General features: G+C 50.7%; 1 protein-coding gene across 1 annotated transcript; it reads right to left on the reverse strand.

Moving 5' to 3' along the window:
* Nucleotides 1-6570: 6570 nt before the first annotated feature.
* On the reverse strand, nucleotides 6571-13171 carry Mettl4 (Methyltransferase like 4). Its single transcript, XM_077645954.1, has 8 exons — nucleotides 12958-13171; nucleotides 12782-12832; nucleotides 10099-10316; nucleotides 9112-9203; nucleotides 7323-7567; nucleotides 7108-7267; nucleotides 6955-7046; nucleotides 6571-6889 (listed from the first exon to the last, which is right to left on the reverse strand). Exons 1-8 carry the CDS (start codon nucleotides 13165-13167, stop codon nucleotides 6827-6829), a joined length of 1131 nt encoding a protein of 376 aa, XP_077502080.1. The 5' UTR covers nucleotides 13168-13171; the 3' UTR covers nucleotides 6571-6826.
* Between the last annotated feature and the right edge of the window lie 1077 nt (nucleotides 13172-14248).

A 14248-nucleotide genomic window follows, 5' to 3' on the forward strand; every position in this document is an offset into this window, starting at 1 on the left:
TTGTGGGGACTCCTTGGCAGCGCTGCAACACGCTCTCGCGTTCCACACCTAACGGCGAAGCTTACCCGTCCTCCAATTTTTCCTTTCTTCAAAACCAATTTTCAATTTTCCTTCCGAAACCATGATCTCGCGCAGTGAATTTAGATAGGGTGTGTGTAAAGCGAGCCAAGCAAACGCCGCAAGTCTCAGAAACCTGGAAACCCGTTACACATTTTTACTGAGTTTGCTTTTCAGCTAGTTTGCGAAACAGCTAAATTTACAATATTTGCATTGTGGAATAGCAATATGTATAATGCCTATATATGCGAAAATATTTGTAAGTTAAACTGCAGCAATAGGCCGCAGCGTTCATTGGGCGACCAACCTCTCGCGATAACCGCCAGGGTGGTCGCGTCGCCTATCCAGTGTGCGGAACGCACTCAACATTACAGAGGCCCAGCCGCGTCTACCTGCCCGATATACACCACTTCAATATAGTCCTTATATAGTCTGCGGAGCATCCCCTATATGCGTCTCAGGCCTGCATGCCGAGACCGGGGATTTGGGGGCTCCTTCTCTGTGGACAATGAAGTTCTCATTCATTCATTCATTCATTCATACACCACAGCAGCAGTAGTTGAACCGCAGAGATTTTTTTTTTCATCTCTCATGCATGCTCGGTTTCCGTTCCTACAACCAAACGATGGCTGGACGTGAGAGGTGGCTTCAGATCACATGATGCATGAAAAAACTGCAATATTGGTCAAATCTTTAGGGAATTCCCCACGCTGAAACAGATTTGTAATGATCGCTCATTCCCAAACACAACCATACACGTCTACAAAGTAAAGCTACGCCGAAATTATACGTAGTTCAAGAAAAGTTCGTCGCTGATAATTTGAAATGGAAATGTGTTGTCCCAATAAGGAAAGTGACCGCATCGCAAGAAAACGAGAAAGCGCAAAGGCTCGCGTGGCAGCTAAAAAGGTGCCTATAGTCAACTACACGACTTCTGTCGCGTTCATGCGGTATGAAACCCTCTCGGCATTACTGAACACCTGCATCCGAATCTAATGAGATCTACGCGCTTCCAGCCCTACAGGAGAACACGCGCAGCTGTGCCGGCCTGGTTACGCGTCAAGACGTCACCTTTTCGTTTCTCGCGGCTCGCGCAAAATAGGCCCTGGCGGAACTCACCCCCCGGACGTGTGGCGGAAAATTTTTAATTGCGGAAATTGAGGGCACACAAATACACATTTACGGTGGTGCATCGCGAACGTGAATCGCGCAAGCCGGTGAACGAAGGCAGAGGAAGCCGCGCTTCGGCACTGAAATTGCTTTGGAGGAAAGGTGACATTGCTCCATCAAAAAGAGAAATTTAGGAGGGAGCGAAGGAAGGAAAATTGGTCAGGAGGAAGAGAGAGGCTGAATAGGTGGTGGTAGTGGTTTTATTAAAAAAAATAATAGTAAAAATAAAGGAAAACATTTTTGCTAGCCCCGGCATCTGCCATCGATACTGAAGCACCTGAGCTGGGGCAGCGGAAATAAAGGACAGCAGGCAGAATGGAGAAATGAAATTGAGGCTGAATAGCTGAAATAGTGAAAAACGCTAAGGCGCCCGTGAGCTGTGCGGTGTCAGTGCACGTTCCCCAGGTGGTCGAAATTATTCCGAAGCCCTCCACTACGACACCACTTTCTTCCTTTCTTCTTTCACTCCTCCTTTATCCCTTCCCTTACGGCGCGGTTCAGGTGTCCAGCGATATATGAGACAGATACTGCGCCATTTCCTTTCCCCAAAAAAACCATAAAAAACAGCTATTTGAGGCTGAATAGCTGAAATAGCTGAAATAGTGCATCAGTGGGACATACGCCATGTCTGTAGACAGTGCTGCCAGCCGTAGTGTTTTTAAGTTTAACTTGCACCAAGTGGCCCAAGAACTAACGGTAGCGATTTTGTTTGTCCCATTTTCAAGTGGCTGCGATATTAAAAATTTGTAGTTTTAGACGAAAGGCAATGGCGCAGTAAAAATCTCACTTCTCGGTGGACACCTCAACCGGGTCATCAGGGAAGGGAGAAGAGAGAGAGCAAGAATAATGATAAAAAGGAAGGAAAAGGCCCGGCATCTGCCATCAATACTGGAGCACCTGAGCTGGGGCAGCGGAAATAAAGGATAGCAGGCAGAATGGAGAAATGAAATGAAAGGTGAGGGGACAGGAAAAGAGGATAAGGGGAGAGGTAATATACACAAGCTATTTACACAGTAATAAATGTGTACAGGCTGTGTAGTGGAGGGGTACGGATTGATTTCACCACCCGGGGATCTTTAATGTGCACTGCCATATCAAAGCACACGGGCGCCTTTTGCGTTTCTGCTTCATAGAAACGCGGCCGCCGCGGCAGCCGAGCGCACAACTACGTGGTATACCGCGGGGGTTGCAGCCGCGTTGTGAAGGGATGAAGGGAGAAGCAAAGGGAAGAATGCGCACTGACATTGCGCGCCACACTGGCGTCGTTTGTATTTCAGCTGTACCTAAACTCAGCCTACTGAGCCGGGATTTGATAGTGTTGCAGTCGTCAGCAGCGGAACGCCGTGATATATACTTGTTGAGGAAAGTGCACGTTAAAGATCCCCAGGTGGTCGAAATTATTCCGGAGCCCTCCACTTCGGCACCTCTTCTTCCTTTCTTCTTTCACTCCCTACTTTACCCCTTCCCTTACGGCGTGGTTCAGGTGTCCAACGATATATGAGACAGATACTGCGCCATTTCCTTTCCCCAAAAACCAATTATTATTAAAGCAAATGGCGAAACAAAATTGACAGACGGTTTACCTTTGCTCGACACGGAGTACTGTGCAAAAGCACCATATTTTGAAGCTGGAAATCAAAGGTATACGTACCCACAAGCGCGACTGAGGTGTCCACTGACCCAGGGAACCAGTTATGCGCCTTTTCCCCCCACAAAATTAACCGTCTACAACGTCGTCAACTGCAACGCCAATGAACCCAATGAGTGCCGACTGTAGCCTAACGCTTCCAATGCCGCACAACGGTGTCAATGCCAACGCATGCTGCGCACATCTGTCACTGGTGCAACCTCAAAGCGCGAGTGGGGTGTCCATAGACCAACGGAGCCAGTTATTCGCCATTCCTTTCGTGACTCTCAGATAAGCAAGTAGTAGCTGGTTTAATTAAAATAATAAATAAATAAGCAAACAGTCGGTTTTGGCGGGGTCGGAGGCTAACAGTGCTTTTTGCACTTAGTGGGCTCCAGCCAACTATTTCTTGCAATGTAGTGCACGCTACCAGCGCGTGGCAAGTAGTCGATCGCTGCCCCAGCGTGGGCAAATTATTTTTCGTTTCGCCTCCTGGAGGAAAAACACTAAGGCGCCCGTGTGCTGTGCGATGTCAGTGCACGTTCCCCAGGTGGTCGAAATTATTCCGGAGCCCTCCACTACGGCACCTCTTCCTTCCTTTCTTCTTTCACTCCCTCCTTTATCCCTTCCCTTACGGCGCGGTTCAGGTGTCCAACGATATATGAGACAGATACTGCGCCATTTCCTTTCCCCAAAAACCAATTATTATTCGAAACACGGCAGACGCGGTCGGGTTCGAACCCGGGTACTCCGGCTCGGCTACCATGCAGGAGGGTGGGTTAGGCTCGCGCGTGAGAATTGATGGAACACCTGCGGAAATCTATCCGCCGCGGTACCTCAGTGGTTAGGACGCTCGGCTACTTGCCGAGCCGGAGTACCCGGGTTCGAACCCGACCGCGTCTGCCGTGTTTCGAATAATAATATAATAATAATTGGTTTTTTGGGGGAAAGGAAATGGCGCAGTATCTGTCTCATATATCGTTGGACACCTGAACCGCGCCGTAAGGGAAGGGATAAAGGAGGGAGTGAAAGAAGAAAGGAAGGAAGAGGTGCCGTAGTGGAGAGCTCCGGAATAATTTCGACCACCTGGGGAACGTGCACTGACATCGCACAGCACACGGGCGCCTTAGCGTTTTTCCTCCATAGCGTTTTTCCTCCAGGAGGCGAAACGCAAAAATAATTTGCCCACGCTGGGGCAGCGATCGACTACTAAGGCGAGAATTGACTATTATTCTAGATCACTGCGCAATCAAAGAGTCCCATTTGGAGACATTTCTGACCCAGCTGACTGCTGGTAACGACACAGAGGCATGCAACGCAGTGCTGCGCGTTTGTGACTACCACGTATTGTTACCGCCGCTAGCCTGTGTGGTCATCAAGCTAAGTTCGACAGCAGCAATGGGCCCCGCGCGGCTGCGCAGTAGAAAACACGCCACTGTTCATCGACCGGCTTTTCGGACAGCATACCGGTCAAAATTCTTGTACCAGCATTATCAAGAAGCACCAGCATTTGATGAGCAAAACCGCTAAAGCCCATTTATAAGATGTTCACGAATGCGTCGAATATCTCGTATGCTTTATCGGAGGTAACGAACAATAATTCACAGGACACCACTACTACCATTCAGGTCAACAGGAATTCGATACCAGCTATGCTGCCTGCGAAGCATTATGGCCTCATTTCGTGGTAGTTCTGGCTTATAGGTTATACAAACAGATCGCCATGGACCGATCGTAACTGACGAAAACCGAATGTCTTCATTCCGGCAGCATGCTCACTGACTCGCCTAAAAAGAACAAAATGTAATCGGTCTCCAGTTGGAGGATTTGGTCAGGATGAAGTAATGCAGCCGTCGGCGATCCCATAGTCATAGCCTGGCCTGAAAGCAAAACTCAACCCTGGTTGCAGGCGACTATGCGTATATAAGTAACCTGACAAAATCTGGACGGACGACCAGACAACCTGATACGAGCGACGTGCGCAAGCAGCGGTAAGTTTGCCTGAATGCTGTTATGATCAAAGCTCTTAATAATTAATAATTGGTTTTTGGGGCAAGGAAACCGCGCGGGGGGGGGGGGGGGGGGGGCGTATATACTGCTGTCAGAGGAGGACTTCCATTCTTTTCATGCACGTTGACAAAAACAGCTTAATTCATCGGCACACAGGCTCTTTGCACTTTCAAGGTGTTTTGTTTTTGCACAATTATTTCAGAATAGGACTTGATGCAAAGTGTACACTTGTCAGTGAAACCCGTAATGCAGCCGAATTTCGCGACCTCAAATACGTGCCGTAATTTGTTGTCTCTGAACAATTTTTTTTTCTCTGCTCTCAAGGGGCGATTATCGAGAGCAGCAATGGGGGAGAGCGCGGCGCAAAAGCCGAAAGGAGGGACGTCGGCCAGCTCGAATTTTTTACTTTTCACTAAACTGGAGTATGCCTCTCTGCTTATTTAGTCCTTTAGACATTCTGAGCGCGACAAATTAGCTATCTGGAGAATGCAGCGTGTCGCCCAACCGGCTAGCACATCTAGACCGAGGCCCCATGTACATGTCGAAGCCACCGAAAAAAACTGTCCTGAATCTCGAAGGTGCAAGTACGGGAGGAACTACGGGAATGAAACCGTTTGTTACCATGCGTAGCCTAGTAACATTTTTCACTGTGCGTGGCTAATTAAGTACAGTTAGCTCTTAATTCAGTAAACGTTACGAGCGTTCAGAAACATCCTACTCACGGCTTCCGGTGAAGGTGTTTCACACGTATCACTTCTCCTTTTTGCTTCAATTAGTGAATTGGCCACGAGGTTGAGCTCGGAATTAATTTTTACCGCCTGGGATTCCTTGATGAACATGAAAACACCACACGGGCGTTTTCGCATCTCACCTCCAGCAAAGTAGGGCCGTTGCAACCGGTAATCGTGCCCGCGACTTCGCGCTCGCGAGCGGAACGCTGTAATCCGTGGTGGTGGTAACAACTTTTATTTGATATAAAGATAAAGAAGATCCTCAAGGGCGGGCTCCTACTTGCACAGGAGTCCATGGGACTGGGCTTCCAGGAGAGCTTTGTACATCAACCATGTTTGGCCAGTTGGTTGAGCAACCCGCGCAGAGCGGCCTCCGATGAGAAGGGGGATGGGTTGGGTGGGGGGGAGTACTGTCACTGTCATGGGCGTCCCCACAGGTGCCCTATGAGGGTGGCCTTGGCCGCCCCACATATGGAGCAGAGTGGGAAGGCAGGGTGGTAGCGATGAGGGAGGCAGGGTGAGATGTAGCAGTTTGTCTGCAGTTGTCACCCCAGTGCATTTTGAACCTGAGGGAGGGTGAGGCGGCTGTTTGTAATGGGTGGTGATTTGGTGGTATGTGAGTAGAGCATGAGAGATTTCCTGCATGGGGTAGGGTGTCCGACCTTCCAGGGCCCGTGGCGCATACCTGAATTCACTGTAGTAAGCAAAAGCCGGAAGAGCACTTAATTTACACTGAGCAGTAAGAACAATTATGAGCAGCAAGAGAGGCAGAGAACACAGGCGAGGCATGCGGTGAGAGGCAGAAAAGAATCTACGACGAAATTCATTATTATAATCTGGGTTGAAAACGAAGCCAGATGCAGGAACAGGCAGGAGGTAAGTACAGGCTGGGAACCGGCACCAGAAGGGATAGGCCGCCTGCCTGCTGCAGAGAGAAGGAAGAGAAGAGATTATGAATTCACAAATCCACATCCATTCAGATAAATAATCACAAATTTTACTCGCATTGTGCTGTTCGACATAGAACTACATGGCATGTGTAGTCCTCAGGCCACCACTTATACGCGGGAATGAGGTCGACAATAAATGTTATAACGCTGGCGTCTGATAAAATGAATTCGATCACGCATTTGGAAAGTAGATTGAGCGGTGACGTAAGCTGTGCGATTGATATAGTTCTTTGGGCAAAATGGCAGCCTGCGCAAGTTGCGCTCACGAAGCAGCAAGGCACTCAAGAAGGCAGCGATTCGTGGCTTGTGGGCTCGTAGAAACTGTCGTGCTGCAGCTTGAGCACCTGGAAAAAAAAAAAGGTGGGGGGAGATAAAGTACGACAGAGGGCAGCCCGGTCGCGAGCCTTGCCTCATTGCCGACGCTCGTCCAGCCAGGCACCAGGTACCTCGCGAAAAGCTCCATGCACTCGGCGCCGTCCCTCAGGTATGGGCGCACGAGTTCTGCGAGTGTAGGAGGGGCACTCAGTCGCAGCGCTCCCACAGCGCTCGCGCGCGATCGCACCTGAGAGCGGTGGCTTGTGCGAATGCACGCAGGAGGGCACCGACACGAACACCTTGTCCCTCGGCACAGACGCCGACGACGGGCCGCCGAAGAGGACGAATTCGTACGGCTTTTTGTGCGGGCAGTCGAAGGGGCGCACCGGCTCCCCGTGCTTGGTCACCTGCACCGCGAGAGTGTCGCGCGTGGGGCACGGCATCGCTCTGGCGCCTCCGTACCTTGACCCAGTACCACGTGGCCAGGTACGTAAGGCCCCAGGACGGGAGCAGTTGGCGCGCCACAAACTGGAGGTGTCCCGGGTTGGCGGTGCACCACACGGCCACCAGGCATCCGCGCGGAGAGGCCAGTCGTCCCAGTGGCAGCACCGACAGCAGCTCGTCATGGCGAAGGGTTCCGTACGTGCGCTTCCGCTTGGCCGACTTGTTCTGCCACGGCGGATCGAGCAGGATGAAGTCGTACGAGCCTGCGGACAACCGCGCCGCCGATCGGGCATTCGAATGCACGAGGACGGAACTCGCGCGCTCTTTAATAATAATAATTGGTTTTTTGAGGAAAGGGAATGGTGCACTATCTGTCTCATATATCGTTGGACACCTGAACCGCGCCGTAAGGGAAGGGATAAAGGAGGGAGTGAAAGAAGAAAGGAAGAATGAGGTCCCGTAGTGGAGGGCTCCGGCAAATAATTCCGGAGCCCTCCACTACGGCACCTTTCTTCCTTTCTTCTTTCACTCCCTCCTTTATCCCTTCCCTTACGGCGCGGTTCAGGTGTCCAACGCTCTTTCCAGCCAAAACGCTTCCCTATATGCAGTCGGTAAAGAAAAGCGTTCCCTAGGCAGGGAACGCGCTGCAGCAACTCTGCGATCGTACGTTAGTCTCACACACACACAGGGTGTGGCAACCACGCAGTTGCGTCACGCGTCTGGCTACCGCTCTCTCCTTCCACGTTGCTTATTCAAGCCGCCGAAGGAACACGTTTCTGCCCCCCCCCCCCTCCCCACATGCGCTTGGCCTGTTTAGTCTAAACCTCATTCAACCTGCAGGGCTCGCGGCAAGTAACCCGATTAGAATCGAGGCGCCACAATCCTCCTCTGCACTTCACATATCTTACGAATAAAATTACTACCGCGTGCCAAGCAAAGTAGACGGCCTCGGCTATCATTTAGCGATCATTGATTCGAACCAGAAAAGCATTCGCTGCAAGGCAGAGGTGCGCGGAACCATTTTACGTATTCTGAATTTCATTCCAATGGGTGAAAAATGTAGAAAGGGGCGTCTTAATTCCCCCAACTGGTCGCAGAACATGCAATATAAACAGGTGCCAGTTTTTCACTGCTCAGGGGCCGTAGTTGATTATTCATGCCACAGTCAATTTTATTCTTTTCACCCCTTTACCATTGTCAGGCACTGGCTGTGGCATCACGACTGATACGCCAGCAGGCAAAGGTGGGACTAGCCAACATATGACAAAGAAGAATGGAAAGTCAAAATGATGCCTACAAAATACGGCCCCAGGATACAACAGCACGACGTCACAAAACTCCCCGCAGCTGCCAGTGCATGTGATTGCACCTTTGACCTTAGCCGCAACGCGCAGGTTACGCAGTTAACATTCAGTTCAGAAATATGCCACATGACCGTTAATCTCTCACACCTTCACCTCAACTGTTGCTGCTGCTTCGAAACTCACGTTAAACTTGCCGACGATTATCCCTCCCCGTCTACTCACAGGCGAGCTAGGACTATTCCCCCTTCCTTCCCTGGCCTTGCAAAGGCACCACAGTAGACAAATGCATGCGAACAGCAGTGCCATGTGAGAGAGCCACTGCGATTAACGAGACCTTGTGAGATATGCTGTGGCAAACCTTCGACGGCGGTGGTTGTAGCGGGATTGTCCGCACAGTTTTCAGTGGCAAAAATGAATGAAAATGACGTGAGATGCTCGTGGTTCGGGCTTCGCTCCCACGGATAGCGAGATTCGGTGGCAGGCGGCGCCGCGTCAGAGCTCACCTGACAGGTACGGTCCCACGTCGCGCACGTCCCCGAGCTGAGCTCGAGCCTTGGCGGGCAACCACACCGGCTGACCCCGGAACTGGATTAGCCTGCATCACGGTGGGAGGCAGCTGACGCGGGCTATACCTCACACCGGAAACAAACCATCGGGGGTTCGTATTGATATATTTGATCCATTTCACGCTTTGTGTTGAATGTCACATGCATCCTACTCCCTTTTCACCGCGCTGTGTTTACAAATAAAATTTATTCTCTGAACGCACCAGATATGCGAAAACGCTGAAACATGCAGGTTGCAGAAACCTTCCCCTCTTTTTCGCACCTTAACTGTTCGCTACTAAGTAGCACCCGGCTGAAGACCTCAGGTGCATGACTTTTTTAGAAAGTCCAGCGTGTGTGCGCGCACACACGTAGACGCGGCAGGCGTACAGACACACAACATACTGAAATTACTCTACGTCATGCGCTCGTCTATCGAAGTCTGCCGGCAACTATAGGCACAGCTGGTTCATAGCAAACAATAATAACGAACGTCGCTCAGAATGCAAACTCTCGTTCAAGGGCCGATTTCTCTAAGCGTTTAAAACATCGCTCACCATTTTTCATCTCCTGCCCCTTTCAGATCAAAAAGCAAAAACGAGCGTCTCGTTCATCGATCGCAAAGTTGTTACGTAACGTCAAGCAACGGCACGTGACGAAATTTACTCTCTGAAATCTCCAGTCTTCAATTTCCAACCATCTTCATGCGCACCCTCTATTATTTCACCTATATGCTCAGTTTTGGAAGACGAACAACGCGGCAGATAGCTCCGTCAAGCACACGGGCATGACAAAAAGCTGCCGGCGTCTGCTCCCGAGTTCGACCACTGCACATGCATGCGACGGTGATCGAGGATAAGCATCGCGCAGCACGGCGCACCGGCATGCTAAACACGCGCAAAATGACAGATCTGAACCACGTGAGGCCAGCACCGAGGCACGTGCCTGGCGTGCAGCGCCGGGCAGCGGAAGCCCGTCGGGGTCGGCGAGGAGTCGCCGTCCGCAGGAGGGCTCGCGGCCAGCAGGGCGGCGGTCGCGGCGTCCCGAGCCGCGCGATTGTTGTCGCGCACGTTGCAGTCGCTGGCTGGCCCAAGCTCCAGGTGGCCCGCGTCCAGGGCCGCTCGCACGATGCGGCCACTCGCCTCCGCAATCCAGCTGCCCGGCTGACATGCGACAGCGAGCGAACCGTTTTCATGTGGCAATGGACGCGACCGCCACCCCCCTTAGCAGAAAGGCGGCTCGAACGTTACCAACAACGCTGGATTCAGGCTTGCGCCCTCAACCGAGGTCCTCGAGACAGTGACGTCGGCCTTGTGTCATGACGTCGTTATGAGCCGCCTTGCACCTGCTAGTGTGCACATACTAGAAGGCGTAGCAGGTGCATGACGTCGTTATGAGCCGCCTTGCACCTGGTATAGTGTGACATATTAGAAGCCGTAGCAGGTGCACGATGTCGTTATGAGCCGCCTTGCACCTGCTAGTGTGCACATATTAGAAGCCGTAGCAGGTGCATGACGTCGTTATGAGCCGCCTTGCACCTACTAGTGTGACATACTAGAAGCCGTAGCAGGTGCAAGGCGTCTGACCGCGACATCACGATAACAGGTCGACGCCATTGGCTGGAGGGACTCCTCGCCTCTGCCTTCTTGAGCTGCATATCCGTTAACGGCGGCTGTCAAAGGGGTGCAAAGGAGCCAGGCACCCCAAAGAAACACTACGCAGCGTTTCCTTCTTCCCTCCGCGTCAGCAGCCAAGTTGGCACACTTTTTCTTTAAAGACGCCGAAACCACCAGCTCACCTTCGAGATCTGCTCTACGAAGGCTGCAACCTCTGCAATGATGCCTACGCGGAGATCGACTAACCACAGAGGCGCTGTCCGGGAGCAGCGTAGGGCCCTTGGTATGCTCCGCACTTCTGTGCAGCACGCATTTCACGGGAAAGCACGGAAGATGGGCCTCCGAAACAGCGTTCGTGTCCGTAACCTATGCGCTAAAGCAGAATTTCCGTAATTGTGGGGACTCTCGAATGCGTGGCCACTGCAATTCCAAGGAAATGCATTACATCACCTAGCTGCGACGCATATAGATAATCCTGCATTGATTTGCGCTGCATTAGCTCCAGAAAATCCCACTGCGCAGCATTCTAATTACACAACGGCGTTTATGCATCCCGTAACCATCAAAGTTGGAAGGCAGGAGGTGATTAGCAACTTCCAGATAAGAGCGGCAAAACATCTGAGTTGCTGAGCCACTGATTGCCGCAGCATCATTCACTACGAGTTGAAAAGTACGCATATTATTTCATTACTGATCTCCTACTATAAAAACCTACACCTGAGCTATGATATGAGGGCACGCCGCAGTGGAAAGCTCCGAAATAATTTAGGCCACCTTGAGTTCTTTAGCAATCACCCAAATCTCCGTACAACAGCGTTTTTGCATTTCGCTTCCGTCGAAATGTGGCCGCTACGGCAGGGGTCCGAACCCGCGACTCCGCACACAGCGACAGAGCGCCACAGCCACTGAACCAGCATTTCGTAAAAGAGAGGATAGTGAATACTGCCTAAAAACAAGTAAAAACAAAAACGCAAAGTATCACACTGTTACGCTTCACGCGACGATCCTTAAAAGCAATGTCGACACATTGTTTTTAACTTAGTTTCATACAGAAAGTGGAACAAATCTCCACTTGAGACAGCCTGAGCCCCCCGTGTACAGGCATTGCAGGGTAAGGTCATATTCGGAGTTGACAAACAGCATTTCAAGATATGATTCTGCCAATGTCACTTTCTTGCACTACTAAGGCACATGCATGCAACACCTTCGCGGAGCACTTCATGCAGAGCAGCGCAGCACCATTTTCTCGAATAATACTCATAACAGTCTTCAGCAAAGCAGCACTCGGAACAACTCACACCTATTGCAGAGCGTGTCACGCCATCGCCGATTTACATAAATAGCAGGCATGAGGGTGGCGTAAAGAAGCTACACAATACTCGCCGGCTCTAAAGAAGTGGGGTCTTCAACTACGCAGCCACGACTGAAAGCAGCACTGAAACAGACGCATCGCGAGCTCCAAGCAACTGACCTGAAACGACACTGTGCCGAAGCTCAGTGCCTCGCGTTGTGATCTGCAGCAATTGGATTATTTGCCGCAGAGCTTGCACCTCGGGGGCGAAAGCGCGAAAGGTCGCTTTAGTGCCTCCAGATCAATTCGAAGCCGTCCACCACGGAGGCCGAAGATGGTGTTACTGTTTTCTTGAATACCACGTGCTACCGTTATTCATTACCGTTGAGTGAACAGCTCCATATCAAATGAATTACAACGGGCAATTACAGCATGTAAGCGCAGCTCTATTAATTTTACTAGCAAGCGTAGAATGGCAAAAAGCATCGGTGTATTTCATGCACAGGTACTACATACATACACACACAGGAGCGAACACATGACAGCTGGAAGTTATGAAATATAAAGCATGCTCAGAATAAAGAAGGCGCGGACATTCGCTTTTTTTTTAGCGATAAAGTAAACAAAGTGATAAAAGGGCATGCTGCGAAACGTGTTTATTTGCGAATAGCAGAAAGGTGGATTATCCATTTCGACAATGCTGAAAGGACTGCTCTCTTACCTGAACGAAATCTGTCAGCGGAGTGTCGTCAATACTTCGCCGCTTTCGCTTCTGCAATACGCACGACCCAACACATCTCATTCTGGCGGTTTTTCAGCGCGGAAATGCGACAACTTTCATTTTTTGACACTGACAACGCTGACAACTATGCTCACAACTCAGCTTTGACTGCTCACCCTGCGCTCTGTTCCCGCTGCCAGCCTGTCTGCAGCTGAATCCATTCGTATGGGGGTTTTGAAATCAAATAAGATGTCTTTAAGCTTCAAAGACACGTCGCCAGTGACTCCGGGCCGCTGGCATTTACGGTACCAGCTTTCCAAAAGTTGGTTGTGCGATATAAAACAACCGCTTTCACAATCCAATAAAACCGCCATGCGTGCCGCCATGAATGAAACTGGCGTGGCTTGGATTGGCTACACTAGACTCTGATACGGCCATTTTTTTCGGAACGAAGGTACGAACGGAGGCGCAGAGTTCAGGATAAGGCCAATAAAGTATATAAAAAGCAAAAATAAATAAGACTATACCAAATGCTGCGCATTCATCAACTAGTCAAGAAAAAAAATTAATCAGGACTTTTCCAACAGGCTTCTCGACTCCGCCACCAGTCCTCAAGGCGGCGCTTCGTCGCTTCCACCGCTAGAGTCCATCCACCACCAGTGCTCTCCGCCTTTCCGGCCTTTCCAAGCTTCCTTTTAGACACGAAACGGCTCGACGGCTCCCGCCCAGAAATCTTTAATTCTATCTTACGGCTGCTCATGTTCAACATTGATCTGTGATGAAACCATCCAAAACTGTGCACGTATATTCCCAATTGCCCCGCTTGTCCTGTGTTTTCTACCCTTGAAGTCCCCGTTTTCCGCGCTGTAATTTTTTAAAATATGTATCACCATCTCGCCCGCCTTGCTATCGTACCCAATTCCAGTCACTGATCTCACAGCAGCCTATTTGTTCTTAATTTTAATCACCCAGTCTGCATTTTTTTCGCATTATTTGAAAAACGTTTTTGAGAATCTGGCAGTCGATGCCTGTGCCTTGGCCAATCCCCCGCGGTGCGTACGCGCCATTTACCCTTTGAGGACAACAACGACGACTTTATCCACCGTCATTGACTCTTCGAACGAAGTGGGTGATGTCACCGTCCGCAGACCGAGTGCTGTGATGCCGCTGTTGAGAATACGAGCCACAGTTTGGGGCACTCAATGGCAACGTGCTGGATATGATTGGCCGCGCTGCACCTGGGGTTCCGGGTATCCAGGCCTTCGGTGTATTTGGTCTGGATTGTCTAGTGCGTAGACCACGGCTCCGTGCCTCGCAGAGCAGGCCGCTCCCTGTATTGTCATAGATTCTCTCTCTAGCTATGGCATGCTTTGCACTGCAGTACACCGTCAGAGAGTTTCGCCCGGACGTCGATGCTCCATCTCTCTGTTTATGCTTCCGGGACCTGGTCGTGGATCTTCTTTCTGC

This window comes from Amblyomma americanum, chromosome 1 (genome assembly GCF_052857255.1).
Source record: "Amblyomma americanum isolate KBUSLIRL-KWMA chromosome 1, ASM5285725v1, whole genome shotgun sequence".
Taxonomy (NCBI): domain Eukaryota; kingdom Metazoa; phylum Arthropoda; class Arachnida; order Ixodida; family Ixodidae; genus Amblyomma; species Amblyomma americanum.

What these genes read in the sequence shown, in the direction of transcription:
- Mettl4 (XM_077645954.1), bottom strand. Translation starts at nt 13,167, where the DNA reads ATGGCGGCACGCATGGCGGTTTTATTGGATTGTGAAAGCGGTTGTTTT. An exon ending in CGCTGACAGATTTCGTTCAG is followed by an intron (nt 10,317 to 12,781) that starts GTAAGAGAGCAG and finishes GTCGCATGTCAG; the next exon opens with CCGGGCAGCTGGATTGCGGA. An exon ending in CCACGTGGTACTGGGTCAAG is followed by an intron (nt 7,268 to 7,322) that starts GTACGGAGGCGC and finishes CTCGCGGTGCAG; the next exon opens with GTGACCAAGCACGGGGAGCC.